This window comes from Parambassis ranga, chromosome 2 (assembly GCF_900634625.1).
Source record: "Parambassis ranga chromosome 2, fParRan2.1, whole genome shotgun sequence".
NCBI lineage: Eukaryota > Metazoa > Chordata > Actinopteri > Ambassidae > Parambassis > Parambassis ranga.
In genome coordinates this window covers 8,531,355-8,554,141 of record NC_041023.1, presented here as the reverse complement: position 1 = coordinate 8,554,141, position 22,787 = coordinate 8,531,355, and the positions used below count along the sequence as shown (strand labels likewise).

Sequence of the window (22,787 nt, the reverse complement as noted above, 5' to 3'; positions counted from 1 at the left end):
CATGTCTGCATAGTTAAGTGACAGGCCGCTTATGCTGTGCTTATAATTATGAGGATCTTTCTTTTGTTCTTTATTAAGACATGATATAAGTGATCATTGCCTTTGGAAAAAACAGGTGATAATGTGAAATAATGTTAATTGCTTTTTGACATCATGCTGTGCTGCACTTGAATGATCACTAATATCTCCTCCTCGGTCCAAGTGGTTTCAGGAAAAAAAAGTGTGTGTGTGTGTGTGTGTGTGTGTGTGTGTGTGTGTGTGTGTGTGTGTGTGTGTGTGTGTGTGTGTGTGTGTGTGTGTGTGTGTGTGTGTGTGTGTGTGTGTGTGTGTGTGTGTGTGTGTGTGTGTGTGTGTGTGTGTGTGTGTGTGTGTGTGTGTGTGTGTGTGTGTGTGTGTGTGTGTGTGTGTGTGTGTTGTGTGTGTGTGTGTGTGTGTGTGTGTGTGTGTGTGTGTGTGTGTGTGTGTGTGTGTGTGTGTGTGTGTGTGTGTGTGTGTGTGTGGCCAAAGTAGCTTCTTTTGTACTTGTGCAGAATATATTGTGTTAATCAGTCCACACTTCACTCGGATTTGGATGTTTTAAGTGGGTCCACTCTCTCTGCTGTCTGCAGGATAAATAAACGATTCCTAACCACTGCAAACTGCTTTAATTCTTGTTAAAGACATTTTTCAATCCCTCTGCACAACAGTTGTTCTTTATTTTTCATTAAAAGGAATTGCCTGTATGTAGTCATAATGCAAGGTAAGTGTTTGAAGAGAAAAATGCATGTGTGCCTCAAATGATGGAGAAATTTGTTTAAATTTAGCCCAACTTTTTATGTTATATTAGTTTGATTGATGCAAAGCAGCACAGAACAGGCTAGTCTTTAAGGTCAGTGACTTCATACTGTTTGTCTTCAGCAGTGTCTGTTTCATATCTTCCTGATATTCAAACATTTTCTACTTTTCAAAATAAGAGCTTCATCTTTTTAAATTCTTAACCGTGTTTCAGCAAATTAAATTCAGATTGCAGATTCTCCAGCAATTCAGAGCAATCCTTCACATCAGCATTCAAAGCAATGCTTCAGCTGCAGCAATCAAACTAGAGAAATGCTTCTCTAGTTTTTATTCAAAATAAATAATAATGTATTCCATTTTGCAAGCCATATAAAATATGTATATTACTTATATATTAAACCAGGACATTTTGATAAAATCCATCAACAAATAAATCATCTGAGCAAATGTGTGACAGGAGGCGATTGTTTTTTTTTTTAACTTAAAACAAAAACTCACGCTATACAATTATGCTTTTAAGTCATCCGTTATTTTTTTGAAAGTGGTTATTAATACATTTTTGTATTTCAAACATGGCTTTTGTTGGCTTGTTGTTGTTGTTTTGTTTGTTTGTTTTTTAAAAAAAGAGAGTCGCATTTTTCTTTTGCTGTACAGGTCCCAAACGGCTCCCATCTCACGAAATCACTCAGTAGCCGTTGACGGCTCTTTAGGTGACGGATTGAGTCCAGTGTTAACAGTTTTCTTTTCCCGTTTTCATTTATTTTAGGAAAAAAAGAACAGACTGCAAGTAAGCCAAATATATTTCTTTATCTACACCGTGCAATTCATATTAGAGCTAGGTATCGTGATACAGACGTTGTGTGTGGTTTGACTATACTATGCAGGAGGATATTGCTTAGCTAGCTGGGTCACTTGCTAGAAAGCTACGCGATAGCATAGCTAACCTCATTCTGCGATACAACCTCGAGACAAGTCGGGACAAGACCAGGTCAGTGGCCGAAAAATTTAGCATGTTTAATGTTGTCGCCTGGCAGCTACATTATACTTATCAGATATTGACATTTTTACATCTGAGCTTAGAATGTGCGTGCGCAAAATTATTTTACGTGAAGGCATGTTCGTATTTTTTTAGAAAGTGTGTTGGTTGTTGTTGCTAGCTATTAGGTGGTTAGCCTGATAGCCTAGCTTTGCTAAATGGTTAGCCAGTATCTGCCATGGCGATTACACTGTGTGTGTTAGTGAATAAACACGCAGTAAACTGAATACGTAGTTAGTTATATATTGACGTATGTGGTTAATTTTGGATATTAAAGCTGCCTAACTGTTAGCTAATGATAACGGACAAATGTTAGCGCAGGTTATGTATATGGAATAATATTGTGAGGCTAGTTGCGTAGCTTTAGCTCAGACAGTGTCATTTTACACCGCCGTTAGTTAAAATCGATGGATGTTTCGTGTTGTGTATTCCATACGATTGGTTTGATTTGTTTATGTTGGTAATACACTTAGATTAGCTAGGAATATTGTATATTCGTTCGGGCTATACCACAAAACCGGCCAGCGTTAGTATGTACTGGGCCTGTCGCCACCGCCATTTTGTTTTGTTCTCCTAATAAAATCTTTTATTTTTCTGTGCTCCCCTGCGCTATGCTTTTAATAACTAACACATTTGACAAAGATGTCCGGGTCGCGATGTCAGTGTGTTGATTTAAACCGTGGCACCTCGCAGAGTTGAGGAGCAATAAGCTAATGATGGTGCAAAATGTTGAAAATGCATTATGAAACATCAACGCAGTCCCCCTCCCATCGAGAACACGGAGGCCCTGTTAGCCAGCTAACGTTGCTTAGCACCACAGTAAATATCTCTTAATACCTACGCTTTAACAGTGTGTGATCGATATACGTAACTCCCAGATTGTAGTTGCTTTCGTTTTTGTTATTGGCCAGATATTATCACGATCCGTGCTTGTTATTAGCGTTAGCTTCAAGGCTCCTTTGTAGTATACGTTGCTGCAGTTATGGCAGGAGTTGTGTAGCTGCTGGCCCCCGTTAATCCCCATACAACATGTAGCTGACCAGCCATCCGACGACCTAATTTTCTAATCTCATCTGGCTGTTGAGGCACCGTGCTGTTCTGCTGCTACACGGAAATCATTGTGTGAAACCTTTAAGTTAGTGTTTTTTATATTCTGCAGTTATGTGTGTAACTGCAGACACCCTAAAATTAATGTGAGAATTATAATTGCAGTATATGGCTTTACATCTAAGGCATATAGCATTATTTAAATTGCATTGCCCCTGCTCGGATCTGAGGAAAAGAGCTGCTATTTTTATATTTTTGCTGTTCAGTCATCTGTGTTAATCTAGGTTTTGTGAAGATTGTTGTATTTGTTACCTTTTTAGCTCTCAGTTGGGTTATTATAATACAAAGCAGAGCAGTACAACAAAGAGCTGTTGACACTGTACATACAATGTATTTGTTAATCTCTTAAATGATGGGGCATTTGGATTGGCTTATATCAATTCACTATCATTCTAAGTGCGTGAATAAAAGAACTAATGTTACATAGAGTCTCAGTTCTCAGTAATTGTGGCTAATGGTAGTTGGGGGGGAGTTGGAGTGGCAGTTTAACCTGATAGATGTGGCAAAATCATGTTGAATTGGACAGATGTCAGCACTGTGTGTTTTATTGATGTGCAGTAAAATGAGTTCAAGCTAAAGGCCTGGCAGTTGCCATGGAGCTGAAACCCTGTCTCAAGGCAAAAGCATGGAAGAATATAATTTATCATGTGTTGCCATAGAAACCATGGGTCTGCTTTTTCCTTTTGTACAATGTTTTTCAGTGATGAGCACTATACTAGACGGGCTCAATTGTATTTATGCTGGCATAATGTTGAATGTGTAAAGATCAACATGTCTGAGAAAGGTTGGGTTAGCTGTACACCTGCTTTCCTTATGTGGAAAGCTGGACATATGTAGGTTCACTGTTGAAAATTGCATGATTAGGATGATGCAGCAACCCAAATAATCTGGGCTGAATAAATAACTTAGTGCATGTGTCACATAGCTGCTTGTTTTATGATGCATTTATTGCAGTTGGTGACACATTTTATTTCAGGTTACTTTAGAAGTGGTTAATCACATCATACACACGCCTCACATTCATTGCTTTTGTCAAATTTTGGGCTGAGGAGTATACTGTACATCAAGTTATAGAATGGTTTCTGCTGTAGTTGTTTGAAATGCTTGCATGCGCTGCACCTTTGCATTCATGTTCTTTGTTTACCTGGTGTCAAATCTCTTGCTTTCCCCTTTTTCTTCTAGTCTCAGGGCTCACCATACTCAATGAGCGGACAGCGCAATGTCAGAGCGCTCTGGGCAAACTGCAAAGGGGAAGGAAGGCAAAACCAAGTATGCGTCTCTCAACCTGTTTGATACATACAAAGGAAAGAGCCTTGAAACACAAAAGCCTGTTGGTGAGTAGCGCGGTTTGTCACCCACAACTGTAACACATGTATGCTTTCACCACATACCATACATCCTTTGTTAGGGATTAACCTTTGTGTATTTGTTTGTAAATCTTGTCAGATGGTGTTATTTTACCACTAAGAATCTTCAACTTTGTGATTAATGAGATGTAGGCTAAAGAAACACATTTGCTTGGTCACAGTTGTATTTATTCCTTGTTGTCGTGATGATAACTGCCAGGCTGCAAAGTGTTGTCTCCTGGCATCAAGTGCTGCAGCATGGATGCATTAGTCTGTCTCCCTAATGGCTCTGTTGCTGATTTCCAATACAGGAAATGCATACATCTCTCCTGGGCTGTTTTTGCTGATACTGTTGATATTATTCAGAGATGTTCCTGTCGGTATTGATAGAAATTCTCATCTGTTTTTGTAGGACAAATAAACAAAGCCTCCTCGTATGTTTTATAAAATTTAAATGGTTAGAAAGAAAAAGTATAGCCTGGAGGGTAAATGGCTGTTGAGCCTCGACATGTCAGCTGAGCCACAGAGCCACAGAGCCTGACCTGAGACAGAGGCTTACTTGTAGATGCTGTTCGACTTCTGTGCTGTGTCCCCAGTTTATGTTTTATTCAGAAGCTCCCCACTAGATCTAAACACTTGTCCTCGTTCCCAAACTACAGACTTCCCCCTGTTACATGGTGAAGCCATGCACTGCTGTGGTTTCTCTGAGGCTCAAGGAAACAAATGAGGGATTGATATTCAGAACGGCTTCAGTTTTCAGAAATGGAAAACCTTTCCATGGTTCTATACGCATCAGTCCTAATACTTGTCTATAAACTGTAATTAAGTGGGTTTACTGTAGGCTTTTCATAGTGTCTGTGGTTTAAATTCATCTGAATACACAGACCTTAACTACCGAGTTTGTAGCCTTGGTGAAAGTTATCATCCTGAATGCATACCAAAGAAACAGCAACCATGTTTCCAGGCTCCACCTTGCTTAGTGGATTTCTGGTATCGAGTTTCAGTGGTCCATCTGTGCTAATGACCTCCTCTCTTCCCCGTATCAGTTCCCCCACGCCATGGCCTGCAGTCTCTTGGTAAAGTTGCCTCCGCGCGGCGTATGCCACCCCCTGCCAACCTGCCCAGTCTGAAGGCAGAAAACAAAGGCAACGATCCCAACGTCTCGCTTGTTCCTAAAGACGGCACAGGATGGGCAAGCAAACAGGAAACAGCAGACCCAAAGAGGTAAAAACCTTTTATTTAGTACACCATGGGGGTTAATGGTGTTTTTATCCCTTATATTTGCATTGTGTGGTTACTTTTACCCTGGTCTAATGTCTTTAGCGATGCCTTTTTTCTCTCAGTACCGATGCATTGTCAGCACCGCAGCCGGAATTGCAGCAACCTGTGGCTTCACAGACACCTGCACCGACCCGCCCGAGAACCCCGCCAGCTTCAGAGGTACAGGCAGTGAGAATAATTTTATGTTCTTTTCCATTCTGTTCTGGAGGATATTAAGCAGCCATAATTGACATACATCAATGTGGTACTTGTGTGCCCTTCTTCAGGTTCTGGCGCCAGCTTCAACCCAGGCCGTAGGGGCAAGGTCCTGGGCACAGGCCAGTGTTACACATGGAACACAAGGGGATGGTGAGTTTTCTTTTTTTGTATTTCTTGCCTAGTTTTATGATTTGAACTGTTTTCTACAATTAAGCCTCTGTTATCCTCCTTTGGTGCAGGTGGAAAGGGATCAAACCTACCGTCGCCATTCTCTCGCGAGGAATTTCCCACCCTGCAGGCGGCTGGCGACCAGGACAAAGCTGGCAGAGAACAGGGCACTGCAGATCAGTGGTATGGGCCCGGACCAAGCCTCCGCCCCCAGAGTGAGTGTTGCCTCTTGACTTAATTTATTGACCAGATACTAAATATAGTGCTTGTGAGAAAGTGTCTCACAAGATTCTTGTAACTATGACTTGCTTAAGGTTACAATCAATCCATCAGTTTTACTCAACGCTGAATCCTCTCCTGTGTTTGCTGTCTGCAGACGTTACAAGTTGGCGGGACGGTGGGGGCCGAGCCCTGGCACCCACCTTGTCTGGGGAGGGGGTGGCAGAAGGTGGCACTGGTGGAGCTCTGGTGATGGATGGGGCAGCTGGGGTCCCACTTCCAAACTCCCAGACCCACGGGCCACCTAGAAACCCTCCTGCAGGCAGCCCCGCCTTGCCCCTGCCCCAGCCCCCTGTGGGGCCTGGGTTTCCCCCATATCGAGGGATCATGCCACCCTTCGTAAGTTTTTCTCCTGGTTTTCTTTCTACCTTTCTCCCAAATATGAAAAAGCTGCTGACTGGGATCTGTTTACCTTCTTTAGATGTATCCTCCTTATCTGCCCTTTCCGGCCCCCTATGGCCCTCAGGGACCCTACAGGTACCCGCCACCTGGAGAAGGGCCTGCGCCAAGGTAAGTTGTTGTGATAGTATTGTTTTGCACATTATCTTTTTGTGTATTGTGTCCCTTAAAAAATGACTCATGTTACTCATGTCTTTCAGATTCTCGCGTGGACAGGGTGGTCCTGACAGCAGGCCACAGGGTGGCCCACGTGATGCAGGTGGAGAAGTGGTAAAGCGACCCTCTATCCTAAAACAGGATGACCTGAAGGAGCTAGATGAACTGGACCATGACGGAGATGAAGGCTGGGCAGGTAAAAAAAATCTCATTTACATTACTTTTAAACTAACATCTAAATGGGGTTTGCTATTGAAGGGCTGATCTTAAACAATAGAAATACTAATACATAATAAAAATAGTTGTGATTTTACCTTATTTATTATTCATAATAGGGCAAATTGGCATGCAAGCAATAAAACACAGCTATCACTAACGCCATCTACTAACCACTAACTATGCACATTACACCACTTGCAGTTTGGGCATCTGGGATGCGATGGCCTGTGTCACAGTGACCTGTCTCGCCTGACATCTTCCCTGCTGTGCAAAAAAGTTTTAATCCACTTCCATGCAGAATGCTTGGCTACTTCGTCTGACGGCCTTTTGCTGTTACTTTTGTGGGGAAATGTGAAACATTTGTACCACACATGACATGTCTGCTGTATCTTCTTAACAAAACAAGGAAGTAAGGAAGTTAATTTTCTGATGTGTGGGAGTTAATGGTGGATTTGATAAAATTGCAAGGCCATTAAGAATTTACGGGGAATGGTTGAATTTGTGTTAATAGGTCCGAACGCAACATCAAGAAACCCTGGAGGGTCTGGATAATGAAGGGATGATACAGGACTCTCCAGAGGTTTTCACTTCAGTTGCATATGGGAGTTTTTAGCCCTATTAAATGTTTACATTGCTAATCTCAATGCTTGCCATGTTGATTAATGCTGTTGAATGATTGCGGAGGTGATGATACAGTGGTAATGACTGAGATGGATTTTTTTCTCTCAACATTACAGTTGTTTCTGCTTATCACACTACCTGCTGATCCCAGCAGTGGTTTGCTCTGTGGAGGAGCAATGGGAATAATAGTGATGAAAACTGTTTCACTGCACGATGTGTACAAAGATGGTTCTGATGTTTAGTTTTTTTTCTGTTTTTCTTGAAACAGGGGCTCATGAGGAGATTGATTATTCTGCTAAGCTAAAGTTCAGTGATGATGAAGGAGAGGAAGAGGGAGAAGAGGAGAGAACCGAGAGCAGTAATGAATCGCGGTGTGTGATCTTATTATTACAATATAGTGTTTGACTAGACCATAAACACCATCTTGGGATCTGTGCTGAACCTTTCTCCTCTTGTCCTCAGTGAGCAGCAAAGGTCCCAGGATGCCCCCATAACAAACTCTCACTCTCGAGCCTCTGATGGCAGTGGAGAGACCCGTCGCACCCCTCCTTCTAATGCCGACAATGGCCTCCAGCCCCCCTCCAGCAAGCCAGGATGGGCCGAGGAGGGAGGCAGTGGCTGGGGGGGCCAGGGAGCTCCTTCCAACCAACAGGTAGTGTGCTTAGCATCTCTAACATAGTGTTTCCCAGTCCGGCCAATCTCTAGCTGTAAAAAGAACGTGAGGTTACCTTTGAGCACAGACTTAATTGTGGGCAGATGTGTGTTAGATTATTGTGGTGGACCATGGCTAACTGTGTCTGCCTGTATACAGGGGCGCAGGCCTGGATTGGGTGGTCTCCGGGAGCAGTCCTCCCCCCCACCTGGGCCGCTCCTTGGACAAGTGCCCTACTCCTTTTATCGACAGGTAGACGTCTGTATAAGGCCTCATAGACAAGTCATTTCTATCATTACCCATCCACCGCCCACAGGTCTTATAGCCAAGCCATTCGGTGTTTTTATTTATTTTTTCGTTTTTTTGAGTTCGGTTTGTTGTTGATGTAAACATTCATTGGACGTTTTTCTGCAAGATTACAGTGATGTCAAAAAGAGGTTAAAATGTATAAAAGAGCATAGAATATTTTCGAACCCTTTAGGACCGGCCCCAGAACTCTCTTGGCCCAGGGAAACCTACCCCTTCCCAGCATCAACCAGCAGCAGGAGGCCCCACCCCTCCTACCCAGCCTGGCCTGCTGGTTCATGGGACACAGGGGGATGATGAGGATGAGACTTGGCGTCAGCGAAGGAAGCAGTCATCCACTGAGATCTCTGCTGCTGTGGAGCGAGCCCGTCGCCGCCGTGAGGAGGAAGAGCGTCGGATGGAGGAGGAGAGGCGTGCAGCCTGTGCTGAGAAGCTGAAGAGACTGGATGAGAAGCAGCAACAGCAGCAGGGTAGCAGTGTAGGAGGTGGTGGTAGCGGTAGTAAAACCCCCAGTCTGGATGGAAATTCTACAGCTGCTACAGCTGGCAGCCCTAGCCCATCTATTTCAGCTTCAGCTACTTCCCCTAACATCAGCCAGCCACCTTCTCCCTGTGTAGACCATGAGGAGCCTCCTGTGCTAGTGGTCCAACCAGGGCCCAGTCCTGCAGTAAGTGACCGCCAGCGAGCCGGCAGCAACAGCAGCTATGACTCCAGTGCAGGTGAGTTTCTCAATTATACCCATAATAATGTCTAAATGTCTCAACCACAACATGAATTTCAGTGAAAGTCCTTGCCTATCTGATTGTTAACTTAGCTACCTTAATGATGCTCTTAATCTTTTGATTAAAGCTATTAATTTGTAACTTTTAACTTTGTCTTGCTTCAGATGCCCAACAGTGTACCCAGGCAGCTGTGGCACAACCACCGCAGCCCACACTGGATGTATCTTTAACAGAAGAGAATAAGGAAGAGACTATGGGCAGTTCTCAAATTCGTGCAGGAAGTGGAAGCGAAAGAGTTGTTGACCCGGTGAAGATTGAGACTGTTGGCATGGGAACAGGCCGTCCAGCTGGTGGCCCTCCAAGTCAGGGTTACTCAAAGTACCAAAAGTCTCTTCCGCCTCGATTTCAGAGGCAGCAGCAGGTTAGGATTTATACTCAGTTCTGAGTCTTCACGTTTTATTCTAAGATGTAAAAAAGTACCATATTTTTATATATTTCATATAGATTGTTAATGCTGACAGACCGGCTCTTAGATGTTCTTAGGTCATATTTTATTATATATTTATTATATATTATTTTACTTTTTTTTTCTTAAGGAACAGCTCCTGAAGCAGCAACAGCAGTGGCAACAGCAACAACAGCAGCAACACAGCCAGGCATCACAGAGCCAGCTGTCCCCCCAACCACAGGCTCCACAGGGTCCTTCGCCAGGTACAACACCGCAGCCAGGGCCTGGACCTAAACAGGGAGGCCCCTTGTATCAACCCAGCAGTATGGTTCGACCTCCACCGCTGCCAATGAATTTTGACCCACGCTGGATGATGATGCCCTACATGGACCCTCGCATGATGCAGGGACGCCCTCCACCCATGGACTACTATTCAGCAGGCATGCACCCATCTGGTGAGTGGATATTACATTATAACATTAAATATTCGTCTGCTACATTACATGACAGCCCATAATATGTCTTATTGTAGGTCTTATGGGGCGTGAGCGTTCTGATTCAGGGGGCTCTGGTTCAGACCCCTTTGACAGGCAGCAACATCCAGGGCATCCTCACCGTGGGACGCCCCCTATTGATCCTAAACTGGCCTGGGGTCCAGAGGTTTTCCCCGGTGGAGGGGAGAATCATGGGCTAACGTCGCCTCTGAGGCAGAAGCAGGTGTTGGATGATGAAGATGTGGCAAAAGGGCCCAGGTATGGATAACCAAGTCCATTTTAGAGATTAAGGTGTATTAATTTTAGTCAATAATAGATTAAGTTAGTATTTTTGTTTCTCTTTTTTAAGGAGTGACACTCCTCCACACCGCATGCGAGAGGGTGGATTAGGACCCATACAGCAGCCCAGCACCACATCTGGGACCTCCAATCAAACCCCTCCACCTATTGGCACTCAAGTTGGTGCCCAGGGTAGCAGCCACCATCCTCATCACTACCACAGTGGGCGAGGTAACTACAGCAGCTTCCCAGACCAGGGCGGGAGGATACCTCCACATCAGCAGCAAAGGGCGGGTGACAGGGGAAGCCAACCACAAAACTTCCCCCACCAGGATGAGGGGCCTCCCAGAGGATCTCAGCAGGGCCAGATATGGGGAGCTCCGCATCCTCACTATGATCGTAATGGCCGGTCAGATCTCCCCGCTAATGAAAGCAACTCTCACCACCACCACCATCATCATAGCCACCACCCTCAGCAGCCTCATTTCCCTCTCCACCCACATAAGCAAGAAAACAGCCGTGATAGGGTTAATGATGCCCCTGCAAAGAAGACCGACTCTTCTCCCCCTCTCCATCAACCTTCTCTCTCATCTTCATGCTCTTCCTCCTCCTCTTCCTCCTCTGCTAGGGACGATGGGACTCTAAAAGTGGGCTTGCATCACCACCAGTCTCAGAGAGAGAGTGAAAGTGGGCACAGTGTTGGTGAAAGGGGTAACAGTGGTAATGCTAACAGCAGCCATATCAAACAGGAGAAGACAGTCCCTGGATATACTATCCATTCCTCCATCACGGCTAGCCCACCCCCCTCTCAACATGGCATTCATAGTCAGCCTCAGCAGCAACAGCATCCCCATCCTAAACCAAACCAAAGAGGAGGGCGTGAGCACAAGACAGAAACCCAATGGGGCCCACGGCCTGGCAGCAGCAATATGAGTGGAGGATCTCATGGCAGGAGGGCCAACAATGCAGGAGGTGGGATCAGCTCCCGTGGAGGAGATGACCCCTCAAATGTTTCAACGGACCACAAGCCCTCCAACCAGACAGGGGGCAGCAATCCTAACAAGAGGGCTGGGCCAATCAAGAAGCCACTGCTGAAGGACATGAAAAGAGAGGGAGAGGCTGATGGAGAGAAGCACAGCCAGGGCTTTGGGAAAGACAAAGAGCAAGACGGTGGCCAATCCTCCATGAAGCAGGAAGGCGTTTCCATCCCACAGAACACAGCTCCATCTAAAGATGAGCCCGCCCAGACAGCCAAACCCAGAAATGGAGGTAAAGAACGATCAGCTGGAGGAGGACCAGGTAGAGGGCCCAAAGATGTAGACAACACTTCATCTGGATTTTCAGGTTCCTCCTCCAGGAGAGACAGAGACCGCTCTTTTGAAAGAGGAGGCAACAGCTCCCACCACCATGGAGTCCCTGCAAAAAGTGGCAGAGCCAGCCGTGGTCGAGGGGGAGAATTCTACGGGCGTGGACGTGGATTCAGGGGTTCCTACACAGCCAGTGCTGGACCCACTGGTGGCAGTCGGGGCAGAATGGGTGGCAGGAGTGGTAGAGACTACCGCTCATCAGTTGGTGGTGGCCACCACCAGGAATCCAAAGGCGAGGCAGCCAGTAGCAGGCATGGACAGGATCGGTCTCAGCATAACCCAGCCAGGGCCAGAAACCGCAGTGAAACCCGTAGTGAGGGCTCAGAGTATGAAGAAATCCCCAAGAGAAGGAGAGAGAGAGGCTCAGAGACTGGCAGTGAGAGTGGTGCAAGTGACGTTGGTCACTCAGACAAAGAAGAAAACCCGAAACTCAACACCAAGAATGGTTCTGATAATGCTAACACCACTGGCAGTGGAAACATTTTATCTGCACCACCCAGAGGTTCCCAGGCACGCGTGTTCACCCCCAGGGGTGTACCCTCTCGAAGGGGCAGGGGTGGCGGTGGAGGAGGAGGAGGAGGCGGCAACATCTACAGAAGTGGTGGCAATATTGGAGGAGGACCTGGTGGTCACCGAGCGGGACCTAACTCAATGTCTCATGGTGGGTCCTCTAAATCTTCATCGGCTTCAGCTCGGAAAGGTCCGCAACAAATCCCTGGGCCCAAAGACCTAGGACGGGGAGGAAATACTGGAGAGAAAAAGGACAAGGTAGCTGATGGAAGTCACAGTCAAAATCAGGGGACCAATCCTCCTCCAGCATCTTTGCCTGCTACAACACCTGCTGTTCTTGGTTCCACTGAAAATGGAGGGATTGCATCCCAGCAAGCAAACAACCCTTGTTCAAACTCTGGAGGGCCGAATATGGTCCCTCCTCCCACTAATCGTGGTTTCCCTCCCGGTGGGGTTGAGCGCCCCCCTAGACGGCGGCGCCATGGACGTTCCCAGCACCAGCAGGACAAGCCACCCCGCTTTCGAAGGCTGAAGGAGAGAGAGAATGCCGCACGTATCAACGGAGGTGTAGGGGTCATTGGGGGAGGGAGGCCCTCATCTCCCTCCCTGAATTCAGTTCAGGACAGTAATGGGGCCCCAGTATCTGCTCCCATGCCAGGAAATGCCCAAAATGCTAACCACAATGCCACACTAACAACCAACAATAGCAGTGGTGGTGGTGGGCATCTTAACAATGCAAACAGCCACCACCATCACCACTACAGCCAGGGCAATGCTGGCCCAACCCACCCCCAGCACCCCCACAGCCATGGAGCAAAGTCTCCTGACTTCACCAACCAGAACTCAGACCAGGCCAATGAAGAGTGGGAAACTGCCTCTGAGAGTAGCGACTTCACAGAGTTCAGAGACAGGGATGGAGGAGGAGGTGGGAAGTCATATGGTTCTCACCATCACCATCACATGGGAAGGGGAGGAGGAGGTGGTGGAGGCGGAGGTATGGTTGAGCGTGAGATGACGGGAAAGGAACCCTCGGCTAATAAAAGAAGCTTCTCGAGCCAGCGTCCTGGAATGGAGCGACAAAACCGGAGGGTCAACGCTGGAGGAGGTGGCGGTGGAGGCAGAGGGCCTCGTGGCCCGCCTGGTGGAGGCTCTGGTGGGCCTGGCAATGGAGGTGGTAACCGTGGGGAGAAGCGTGGCAACTTGCCCTCACCGAAAAATCGGAAGTGATGAAATATCAAACATTTCAGATGAACCCACCCTTATACATCCCCTTTTCATTGTTATGTCATGGCTTATCTGTGTTAAACACATTAATGCATTGTACAGTCTATGGAGATGGTATTCACATTTACTGTAGCCCCCTCCCCACTCGCCTCTTTCCCTTTTGCAACATTCTATCTACCGTCCGTATTGTAAATTTCTCAGTTCGTTCTGTCTTGCTCTCCGTTCATTTCCCTTTTACTCCTTTTTTACTACCTTCTTCCTAACACCCACCCCCCCAACCCTGTTGGATATGACAAGCATGTGTTTTACAACAGAAGGTGCACCTGGTTTTGACAGGAGACATTCACACAGAGCTCCACGTGTACTCGCATAAACAAGCACAAACAAACATAGAACACAGGCAAAACCAAAACTTGAAATTAAATTGGCATAGAAATGTTTGGATTGGGCAATCTTTTATATTTATTGACCTGTGTATATTTCTACCACACTTAGCCTTGGGTAGTATTCAGTAGTGCAGTCCTGCATTACTTCCCTCACAAAGGAAAAAAGTGCAGCTTCATTTTTTGAACAATGTACCATATATGTTTTGTTTTACTTGTCTCTTTTTGGCCTCTGGAAATTTTTTTTCTTCTACCAAGCAGGTCATTAAAATACCTTTTTACTAAATTCCTCAGTTAGTCCTTTTGATGACTTCCGGTCTCCCACAAAGTATGTCTGCTAACTGTGATAAGATTCATTGAAGTACTACTGCTCAATGCTCACCTACACTCACATTGATTTGTCTTTTGATATCAGCATTTCTGCTGCTTGTTCAAATAAATCGTATGATATTTTTTTTTTTACCCCCCCAAGTTGACCTGCGCTCACATTTTATTAGATATCCGTTGCTTCTATTTTTCAGGAATTAAGGAATTAATCTTTTTGCCTCATTGTAGCATTTTTTTCAGCAAAAATCAAACGTTCCCCATGGACAATAGTTTTATTTTCTGTTGCTCTCTTGAGTTTTGTTTACCCTGTAATGACTCTGGCTTTATTTTAACAACCATTATTTCCTCTGTGACTTCCATTTTTATAGAAGCTTTTATTTTTCTCTCAAGCTCACAATGTTGTTTGGGGGAAAATGAGTTTAATGAAAAATGTAGGTCATAGAATTAACAAACCTGTTCACGCTTCGGTAGATAATTGAATATGTTCTAATAAGCACTCCTAGTTTAACAAACATCCATGGGTGCTGTCTTTTTTTCCTTTCTCTGTGTTAAATGTTTCTGGGCAAGTTACAGGACAGGTACTCCTGTCTGGGCCCAGGGTACAGAGCTAGGCCAAGTGTCACACCCTCTGCTACACAATGCGTTCTCTGTGCTCTGGTAGAGACTCGTCACACCCAAGATGGACTCCTTGTCTGAGGATTTATTTTTCAAAGCATGTGTACTCTGGATGGCTGTTTTTCAAAACATGGTGGCAACGAAGAGCCCAAACGGATTGAATTCAGGACTATTCTGAACGAATGTCACCTACAGTTCACCACACACGGTTTCCAAGATTTTACCTGCAACAAATAATGCTGACCTAGAGTAAGGAAATGTTGGACTGATGTAGGATTACATAGTTTGTATCACACATAAAGAGACTTGAAATGAGTGGAGACAACATCCAAGGTGGACTAAATTGATTTTTATCATCTGCATCAATTCTGTCACTGCTGTAAGTTGGGGTTTGTTTGTTTTCTGACAACAGTTTGAAGATCGTTTCTGGGATGTTGTGAGTAGGGCATTCAATGACTTGTGTAAGTGTGTGTGTGCTTGTGTGTATGTGTGTTTTCTGGTGTCTGTATAATAACTCGGGAAGGGGTGGGGACCAGAGGATTAACATGAATGGCAAGCATTTTCTGCCTTGTTTGCCCACATGTGATTTAACCAACATTTATTAAGACAATTCTGCTTTCTTAAATACATCTACATATATACATTCAGCTGTGTGTATATGTTTATCATTGAAATGAAGAACCCACAGTGGAAAAAGTTTCACCAGTTTTTTGTGTAATTTAAGCATTCATTTTTTAACAGGCAAGTGAAGTTGGACATCTTTTATTTCTCACTATGACTCCTCTAAGCATGAACACACCCGTGGGTGCAGCTTGCCTTGCCTGTTACTGATTTCTACATTGATAGCTGTACTCTTTAACACTGGCTCAAAGAGTCCTTCATCCCTCCTTAACTCTTTAATGTTGATGTGTGCATTATTGTATGTACCCATGTTAAAAGAAAACAAAAAGGTAGTATATTCCAGAAAAAAAAAATTCAAAAGATTGTATTATGTTTCCAGCATTGCCGAGGTACCTGGAGTGATTAAAACTGTTTTTAGCATCTATGGTTTTATTAATGGAACCGTAATATACACACATGTATGTATATTGGTATGTATCTAAGTTTTGTCTACCCCAACTTACATTCCCACAAACAAATGTTGCCATTTTTAGTTCAAGGGAGCAATGTACAAGCAGAGAAGTGTCTTATTATAATAAAGATATACAGAGAAGGCAAAGTTAAATAAACTACTTTTGATTTAATGGAACATAGGTAATTTATTGTGTTTTTATTGATTCTGCGATTTGATATTTTTCACATGATGTATCGTTTTAGCCTATATTGCTAGGATAAAGTTTCCAGAATTTAACTTGTGAATGTGAAAGCGTAGTAATTTTCTTTTGAGTGATATTTCTTTAATAACTTGGTTTACAGTATATTGAAGATATTAAAATCATCCCTGTGGGGAGATAAATAAGAGAATTAGGATGCATTTAAAATATTTTTTACAATCTTGGAAATACTTCTCCCCCATAATAGATAATGGATGTGAAGTATACAAAAAGTGTATAACATTGTATATTTTGTAAAAATAAATGAGGCCTTTTTTCTGATGTACCAGATAGTTTTGTGAATCCAGCACTTAATTAAAATACACGCCAACTACTAACAATGGCACTTGAATGTTGAATTACATGCTACACAACACTTTTGTACTTGTACTTCTGGAGGTAACCGGTGAGCGGCAGCAGCGTGCCTACTACATCCCGGAGGAAGAGGAAGAACGTAATCTACGGGGTCAACTGGGAGGTGGTGTCCATCTTATTTACACCCGTGAGGTTGCTAAATTGTTGGTTTCTGTTTTTTTCGTGGGCATAAAAGTAAAAAGCCAGGTAAGTTGCTTCAGTTACTCACGCAACTGTATATACGTAGTTAAATGCTGAGGCAGATCTAGAAAGAGCTAATATTTGAACTGAGGCCTGTTTTCTGAAGGTGCGCCATGTTGAATGTAGCTGCTAGCGGCTTTTAGCTTCGTTTAGCTAATGTTGATTTAATTAACTGGCGGTTATGAGACCCCCAAACATCAAACACTAGCTTTGTTTGATCGTTGAGATTCTCTGTGTATTACGATCATATTACTTAAAAAGATTTTTGTGGCACTGTTTATAAGACCGGATCGCAAGCTAGATTGCTAATAGCCTAGCCGCCAGGAGGTGTAAGCGGTGGTTATTTCTTTATACTGCCAAGTTACAAGTGCCATGATCGAGTATTATATTTCAGTAGTTGCACATTTAGTGGAAATTGTTAATAAATGATTGAAGAAAGAGCATAGTTGGCTCAAAATTAGAGCCTCTTTCGAGTGTGCTGCATTTATGCAGTGTCGACAGAATGAGGAGCAGAAAAAAATCCCACTAGTTATACATTATTCCGCATTCGGTGATTAGCCTCGGTGCTAATCTTGCTGTAATGTAAGAAATATATAACTTTATCTCTCTTTATGCTTCGTGTCTGTAGCAGATGCTGTTAGTTCAATCGATTATCTGTGGCCAGCCTAAACTGGTGTTTTCCACACGACTGTCCTTCAAACAATGTGAAGTAAACGTAGCACAGTTATAATTCTTTTTTTCTCCTTTAGATCTTCAGAGATGAGCAGTTCAGAGGAAGTGTCATGGATCTCCTGGTTCTGTGGACTGAGGGGGAATGAATTTTTTTGTGAGGTGTGTTGCAACAGTATCACCTTGATGTGTACATGAATACTTCTTAGTCTGGTAGTGACATTACACTTCAGTAGAATAGTTGAGCACACTTGTCACTGCCCTCCTTCATCTCCATTTCCCTTTATCACTTTCCGGTCGCACTAAAATTAGTTTCAGTCTATTGCAGAAGAACTGTTAAACAATGTAAATGAGTGTTTTTCCACTTTAAATTGCAAACCTATATGTAGGTAAGTGCTAGACTTAAATTTTTAAGATTTCTGTTTCTGTTATTTAAGATTTTGTTGTAATGAGTTTGCAGTTTCAACATACAGTATATTCTGTCATTTTCCATGGTTATCTTACCTAGTTTCTCTAACCACAGGTGGATGAAGATTATATTCAGGACAAGTTCAACCTGACAGGACTCAATGAGCAGGTTCCCCACTACCGTCAGGCCCTAGACATGATCCTGGACCTTGAACCAGGTCTGTATGCTATGCTTGTCGTCTTTGTTTTTACTTTAATGAAGCACTTGTTACATTGAAAACACAAAGTACTACTTAAAAGTCTGTAGTTTTCAGTAGATGTTTGTCGTAGAAACAGTGTGGGAGTGTTAGAGGAGCTGCAGGTGTTTCACAGCTTTAAACGTCTGCTTGGCTTTTTATCTTTTTGTCATCTGTTGCACATATTACTAAATAAGAACAAGAAGGAATATTTGATCTGGGCTGTCTTGTTTTAAGACATTCTCAGCTGGTTTGAAGGTTGATTCTGTCCTCTTCAGATGATTTCACTGTGACCGCCTCTAGTACAGTTTTTAAGACTCACTTTGAACTTCTGTTTTTGATGTGTCACAATATTGTCTAAGCAAAGTACACACCCTTTGTACTACTGGTAATTCCTTTAAATATTTTTGCATCTGTAAACAGTAAGTCTCTTTCCCTCCTTTTTGGTTTCTGTCTTCAGATGAAGAGCTGGAAGACAATCCCAACCAGAGTGACCTGATAGAGCAGGCAGCCGAGATGCTGTACGGCCTCATCCACGCACGCTACATTCTCACTAACCGAGGCATTGCACAGATGGTAGGTGCCGCCACACAGGTTACTACAAGGGAAGCTGTTTATTGTTCAGTTGCAGTGTTGTCTGTCATTACTGACTATGAGATGTACCTTAGTGCAGTAATCACTAAGATCTGGAATTAACTAAAGCAGTCCTGTATTAGTAATCATAATAAAACATCTTCTGCTAAGTCAGTGTTATAACATTGACTTGTTGTAAACTTAAGTGTCACCTCATGAACATTAAAGTTTCCTCTGCTGCATTTATTTTATTAAATTTAATAGCCAGCTATGTTTTTCCATATTAACACTTTACTTTCCAAATGTTTACCTCTTCAGCTGGAAAAGTATCAGCAGGGGGATTTTGGCTACTGCCCCCGTGTCTATTGTGAGAACCAGCCTATGCTTCCCATCGGTGAGTAAATTTAGTGGGTTTTTTTTTCCTGTTATGAAGTGAATATCTGTTTTTGTGAGGGTAATACTTTGCATGAAGTCTCTCTTAATGGCTGCACGGCATACATCACAGAGAAACAAAGAAAGTCCCGTAGGACCATTGCCACTTGGTTTTGCATATGGATAACATCTGCTGGGGTTATTTCCATGTCCTCTTTGTGTGTACTCACCACCTGATGTCTAAGCCAGTATCATTTCTCATCACAAACTTCCTTCTTCATCACAGGCCTGTCAGATATCCCAGGAGAGGCCATGGTGAAGCTGTACTGCCCTAAATGTATGGATGTCTACACACCCAAGTCCTCCAGGCACCACCACACAGATGGAGCCTATTTTGGCACTGGCTTCCCTCACATGCTCTTCATGGTCCATCCAGAGTACAGGCCCAAGAGGCCCGCCAATCAGTTTGTCCCTAGGTTAGTGTGGCTGGTCCAACTGTCCTGTTATCCACCTGCTTGGCACAATTTTAGAAATATCCTGATCAGTGACACTGTTTGTCAGCATAGTGTCAGTTTTTTTCCATCTGCAATAGCCAATCAGCAGCTTTAGGAAAGTGACCTATGACAGACAGCCAGGGTTGGGTGATAGGAACTTGGGAGAGTTTAAGTTCCTTCTTCTGCCCTCTCTAACAGCAAATACACCCCTTAGTGTGCATGGTTGTGTTGCATCTTGCATTTTTTTAACTAACCCTCTTCTTCCCACAGACTGTATGGGTTCAAGATCCACCCAATGGCTTACCAGCTGCAGCTGCAGGCTGCCTCAAGCTTCAAGAGCCCTGTCAAGGCCATCCGCTAGATTGTCTACAACTGATGATGAGGAGGAGGAGGAGGAGGAGGAGGAGGAGGAAGAGGAAGAATCCTAAATAGACAGAGAGAAGACATGAAAGAATTATTGTGGGAAGGAGAGGGGTCACCTGATCTCTACAAACCTCTTCAGATGCCCCCTCCCCACCCCCAAGACTGTATTATTTTGGTTTATGTAGAGTAGGACAAATGAAAAAGTGTAAAGATTTGAGTGTGAGCGTGACATAAAAACGCACAGCCATGATCTTATTAACACACATGCACACACAAACACACACGCACACACACACTTGGTTTTCCATGCACACACCTTACCAAACTCATCTGTGCCAAAAACAGAAGGCGAAGTAAGAAGGAAGCTGAACAGCCCAGGAGCTCCTGCTGCTGCTGCTGTTTACTTGCATTACAAACACACTGAGTGTTATTGGTGGGTGACACTACAGTTTTAACTCCCCTGCAAAAAAGGGTTTTATAACTGATAGACAAATACCTAAAGAAGTTTAGACCCTGCTTTGTTCTGTATTTGGCACAGTTTGGTAAAAGGTGGTGGGAAACCTTTTCCTCTCCGTTAGCCCCCAATGCATGCACACTCAGGCTGACACTTGCAGAGACAGTTTGGGCACTGGTTGCGGGTGTTTTTCCTGTATCGCTCGTTTGTAAGATTTGGTTTGTCGCATGTTTTGTGGCGTTGCACAAAGCGGTTTGTTAGATTTGCCTTAAGGTACAGAGTTAAACACCCAGATTGTTTTGCCCTTCAATAGTTTTCTTTTATCTGTTGGAAAAGTAGAAACAGCGGAAACTAATATTAATATCTGAATTGTCAGACAATTGTAATAAGCCTGTGACAGTTCTCAAAGCTGTCTATGCCTGTGTCAAACTACAGTCTGTGCTTGGTACATAAGTCAGAATAAAACCCGTGTTACGTTTTCCCCCTGCAGCAGCAGGTTTGTACTGTCACCCACCTTCCCTCATAGCGCCGCTACAGAAGTAGTTTGACATTTAGGGTAAATTGAAAAAGATTGATACCACTTGTATGTGTATGGGACTATGGAGTTCTTGTGATACTGAAGATCTGCCAACACGGGTGTAATAATACCAGTGGAACAAGGAAACGGCAAGGCTGGCTCAGATGTGTGGTTTGATAATCGTCCTACCTGCACCTCTAAAGCTCACTAATAGGTTGGATCTTGTTAGTCTGAGATGTAAAAACCATTATATGTGGTTGTTGTACGATGTTGGTTGTCTATGGAGTACCTTGAGAAGCTGTGTGTTTCTTCTTTGTATATATTTGATGTTAATGTGTGAGCTTGACAGGTACTGGTTGTTTTTAAAGTGATAATGACAACTGTTTGTTCCATTCAGCTAGGACCTGTGCTAAGACCTTATTCTGTGGCCACAGCGGGAGCTGTTCTGTGGAGCTACAAATATCTTATTGCTACAAAAGTTGTTTAGATGCTGGATGTTTCTGTTGAATTAACTGGTAAAGCTAAAGTAATTTTAACCCTTTCTACAATGCTTTCACTGTCTTTAAAGACTCAATAACCTCTAATACAAAACAGAAGATCAAGACAGGTGTTACAGAATGAGAGGCCAATTTTGGGGCTTTGTTTTTTCATTTTAGAAACCAAGCAACAGTGCGTCATCTGGTTACAGAATAAGATCTAACAGGGGCTTCACAACACCACAGCATAGAGGTGCTGGTAGGACCTGATGCTCTTTGAATGACAGATTCAGAAGTGTGCAAATATTCTGGCACACAACCTGTTAAAAGTGCGTTTTTTTCCACACATTGTATGAAAATAGAAGCAGCATGACCAATGATAGGCCTGTGTGTTTGTTCCTGACATTAGTGTGGTTCATCTAATTTGTTCTTCCCCAAAAAGTCAAACTACTCCTGTAAAGACTCAGAGACTTTAGACAATCTGAATCCTTCTGCTCACTCCAGCCCTGCACTGATCCCACTGGTATCTCCATGTTATTTATGTTCAGGTTCACAGACAGACCACCAGCTGTTATTTTTGTTTCCTACTACATCTGGGTAGAAACTCAGCGGCTCTCCCTTTGTTTCTCCCCTCCCTGCTCTACCTTGGCGTGACTACAGTAGAGTAGTTGTTTTTTTTTTTTTTCAGATGTCAGATTCATGTGTCCAAACTGATGTTTGTCTGTGTTGTCGTCTTTCTGCGACTGGGAGGGTGAGCAGGATTCAGACTTCTCAATAAACTTCTATTTTCTTTTCATATTTTTCTGTCTTTTATTTAAAACTGATGTTCTGCCTTCTTGCCACACAGTGGCAGTAGAGAAGTTGTCACTGAATATCAGAATGTTTTCTTTCAGCAGCTCGATGAGAACTCAAAAACCACAAGCCACTTAACGGTAGCTGCATTCTTGATGTGCGTGTGCGTCTTTTTAAGCTTGTAGGTTGCTTACCTGTACTGACAGAGCAGTAGTGTGATGGGTGCTTGGCTTCTGGGTGTGGCTCACATGACCCTGAGTAACAGCAGCAGTAGGCAAAACACACAAAAGAATTATACACCAGTGGCACAAAATCATAGGATCCCAGTCATGCGTCTGCAATAAACTGATGTATGATTTGATTTAGTCCATTTGGTTAATGGGAAACTCACAAATGCAAGGTCACAGAAGACACCTTGAGGCACTGAATGACTCATAGAATGTGTTTTTCTCTCTGTGCATGGCAGCTGTCCTGTGCTGTCTTCTTGCGGCCGTCACCCGTCAGATTTTCCAGAAGGAGATGAGGAGGTGCTTCCTCCATGAGTCAGGATACCCTCAAACCACATCTTGGGTCCTGCCCTTCTCTCTCAGCGAGGCCTTTCAGCTGTCAGGAGGAATTCCCTGTTTTCAAAGCTTGTGAGTGTATCCTACAGTC

General features: G+C 43.8%; 2 protein-coding genes across 3 annotated transcripts; both read left to right on the top strand.

Moving 5' to 3' along the window:
• The first annotated feature begins 1,463 nt into the window (after positions 1-1,463).
• On the top strand, positions 1,464-16,160 carry prrc2a (proline-rich coiled-coil 2A). 2 transcript variants are annotated; one of them, XM_028400731.1, is made up of 16 exons: positions 1,464-1,561; positions 4,100-4,251; positions 5,310-5,487; positions 5,607-5,703; positions 5,811-5,892; positions 5,982-6,125; positions 6,287-6,528; positions 6,611-6,699; positions 6,789-6,940; positions 7,853-7,955; positions 8,047-8,236; positions 8,718-9,261; positions 9,429-9,685; positions 9,861-10,167; positions 10,245-10,464; positions 10,556-16,160. In XM_028400731.1, the coding sequence occupies exons 2-16, from the start codon at positions 4,137-4,139 to the stop codon at positions 13,587-13,589; spliced, it is 5,754 nt and encodes a 1,917-aa protein (XP_028256532.1). In that variant the 5' UTR covers positions 1,464-1,561; positions 4,100-4,136; the 3' UTR covers positions 13,590-16,160. The 2 variants fall into 2 exon arrangements, with proteins under 2 accessions (XP_028256532.1, XP_028256531.1); XM_028400730.1 differs by lacking the exon at positions 1,464-1,561 and adding an exon at positions 1,617-1,762.
• A 468-nt stretch (positions 16,161-16,628) lies between these two features.
• Positions 16,629-22,135, top strand: csnk2b (casein kinase 2, beta polypeptide). The gene is made up of 7 exons (XM_028400732.1): positions 16,629-16,785; positions 17,529-17,610; positions 17,972-18,074; positions 18,553-18,668; positions 18,984-19,059; positions 19,324-19,513; positions 19,802-22,135. The coding sequence occupies exons 2-7, from the start codon at positions 17,539-17,541 to the stop codon at positions 19,890-19,892; spliced, it is 648 nt and encodes a 215-aa protein (XP_028256533.1). The 5' UTR covers positions 16,629-16,785; positions 17,529-17,538; the 3' UTR covers positions 19,893-22,135.
• Positions 22,136-22,787: the final 652 nt, after the last annotated feature.

What these genes read in the sequence shown, in the direction of transcription:
- prrc2a (XM_028400731.1), top strand. Translation starts at nt 4,137, where the DNA reads ATGTCAGAGCGCTCTGGGCAAACTGCAAAGGGGAAGGAAGGCAAAACC. An exon ending in CGGAGATGAAGGCTGGGCAG is followed by an intron (nt 6,941 to 7,852) that starts GTAAAAAAAATC and finishes TTCTTGAAACAG; the next exon opens with GGGCTCATGAGGAGATTGAT. An exon ending in GATTTCAGAGGCAGCAGCAG is followed by an intron (nt 9,686 to 9,860) that starts GTTAGGATTTAT and finishes TTTTTTCTTAAG; the next exon opens with GAACAGCTCCTGAAGCAGCA.
- csnk2b (XM_028400732.1), top strand. Translation starts at nt 17,539, where the DNA reads ATGAGCAGTTCAGAGGAAGTGTCATGGATCTCCTGGTTCTGTGGACTG. An exon ending in GGAATGAATTTTTTTGTGAG is followed by an intron (nt 17,611 to 17,971) that starts GTGTGTTGCAAC and finishes CTCTAACCACAG; the next exon opens with GTGGATGAAGATTATATTCA. An exon ending in ACCGAGGCATTGCACAGATG is followed by an intron (nt 18,669 to 18,983) that starts GTAGGTGCCGCC and finishes TTACCTCTTCAG; the next exon opens with CTGGAAAAGTATCAGCAGGG.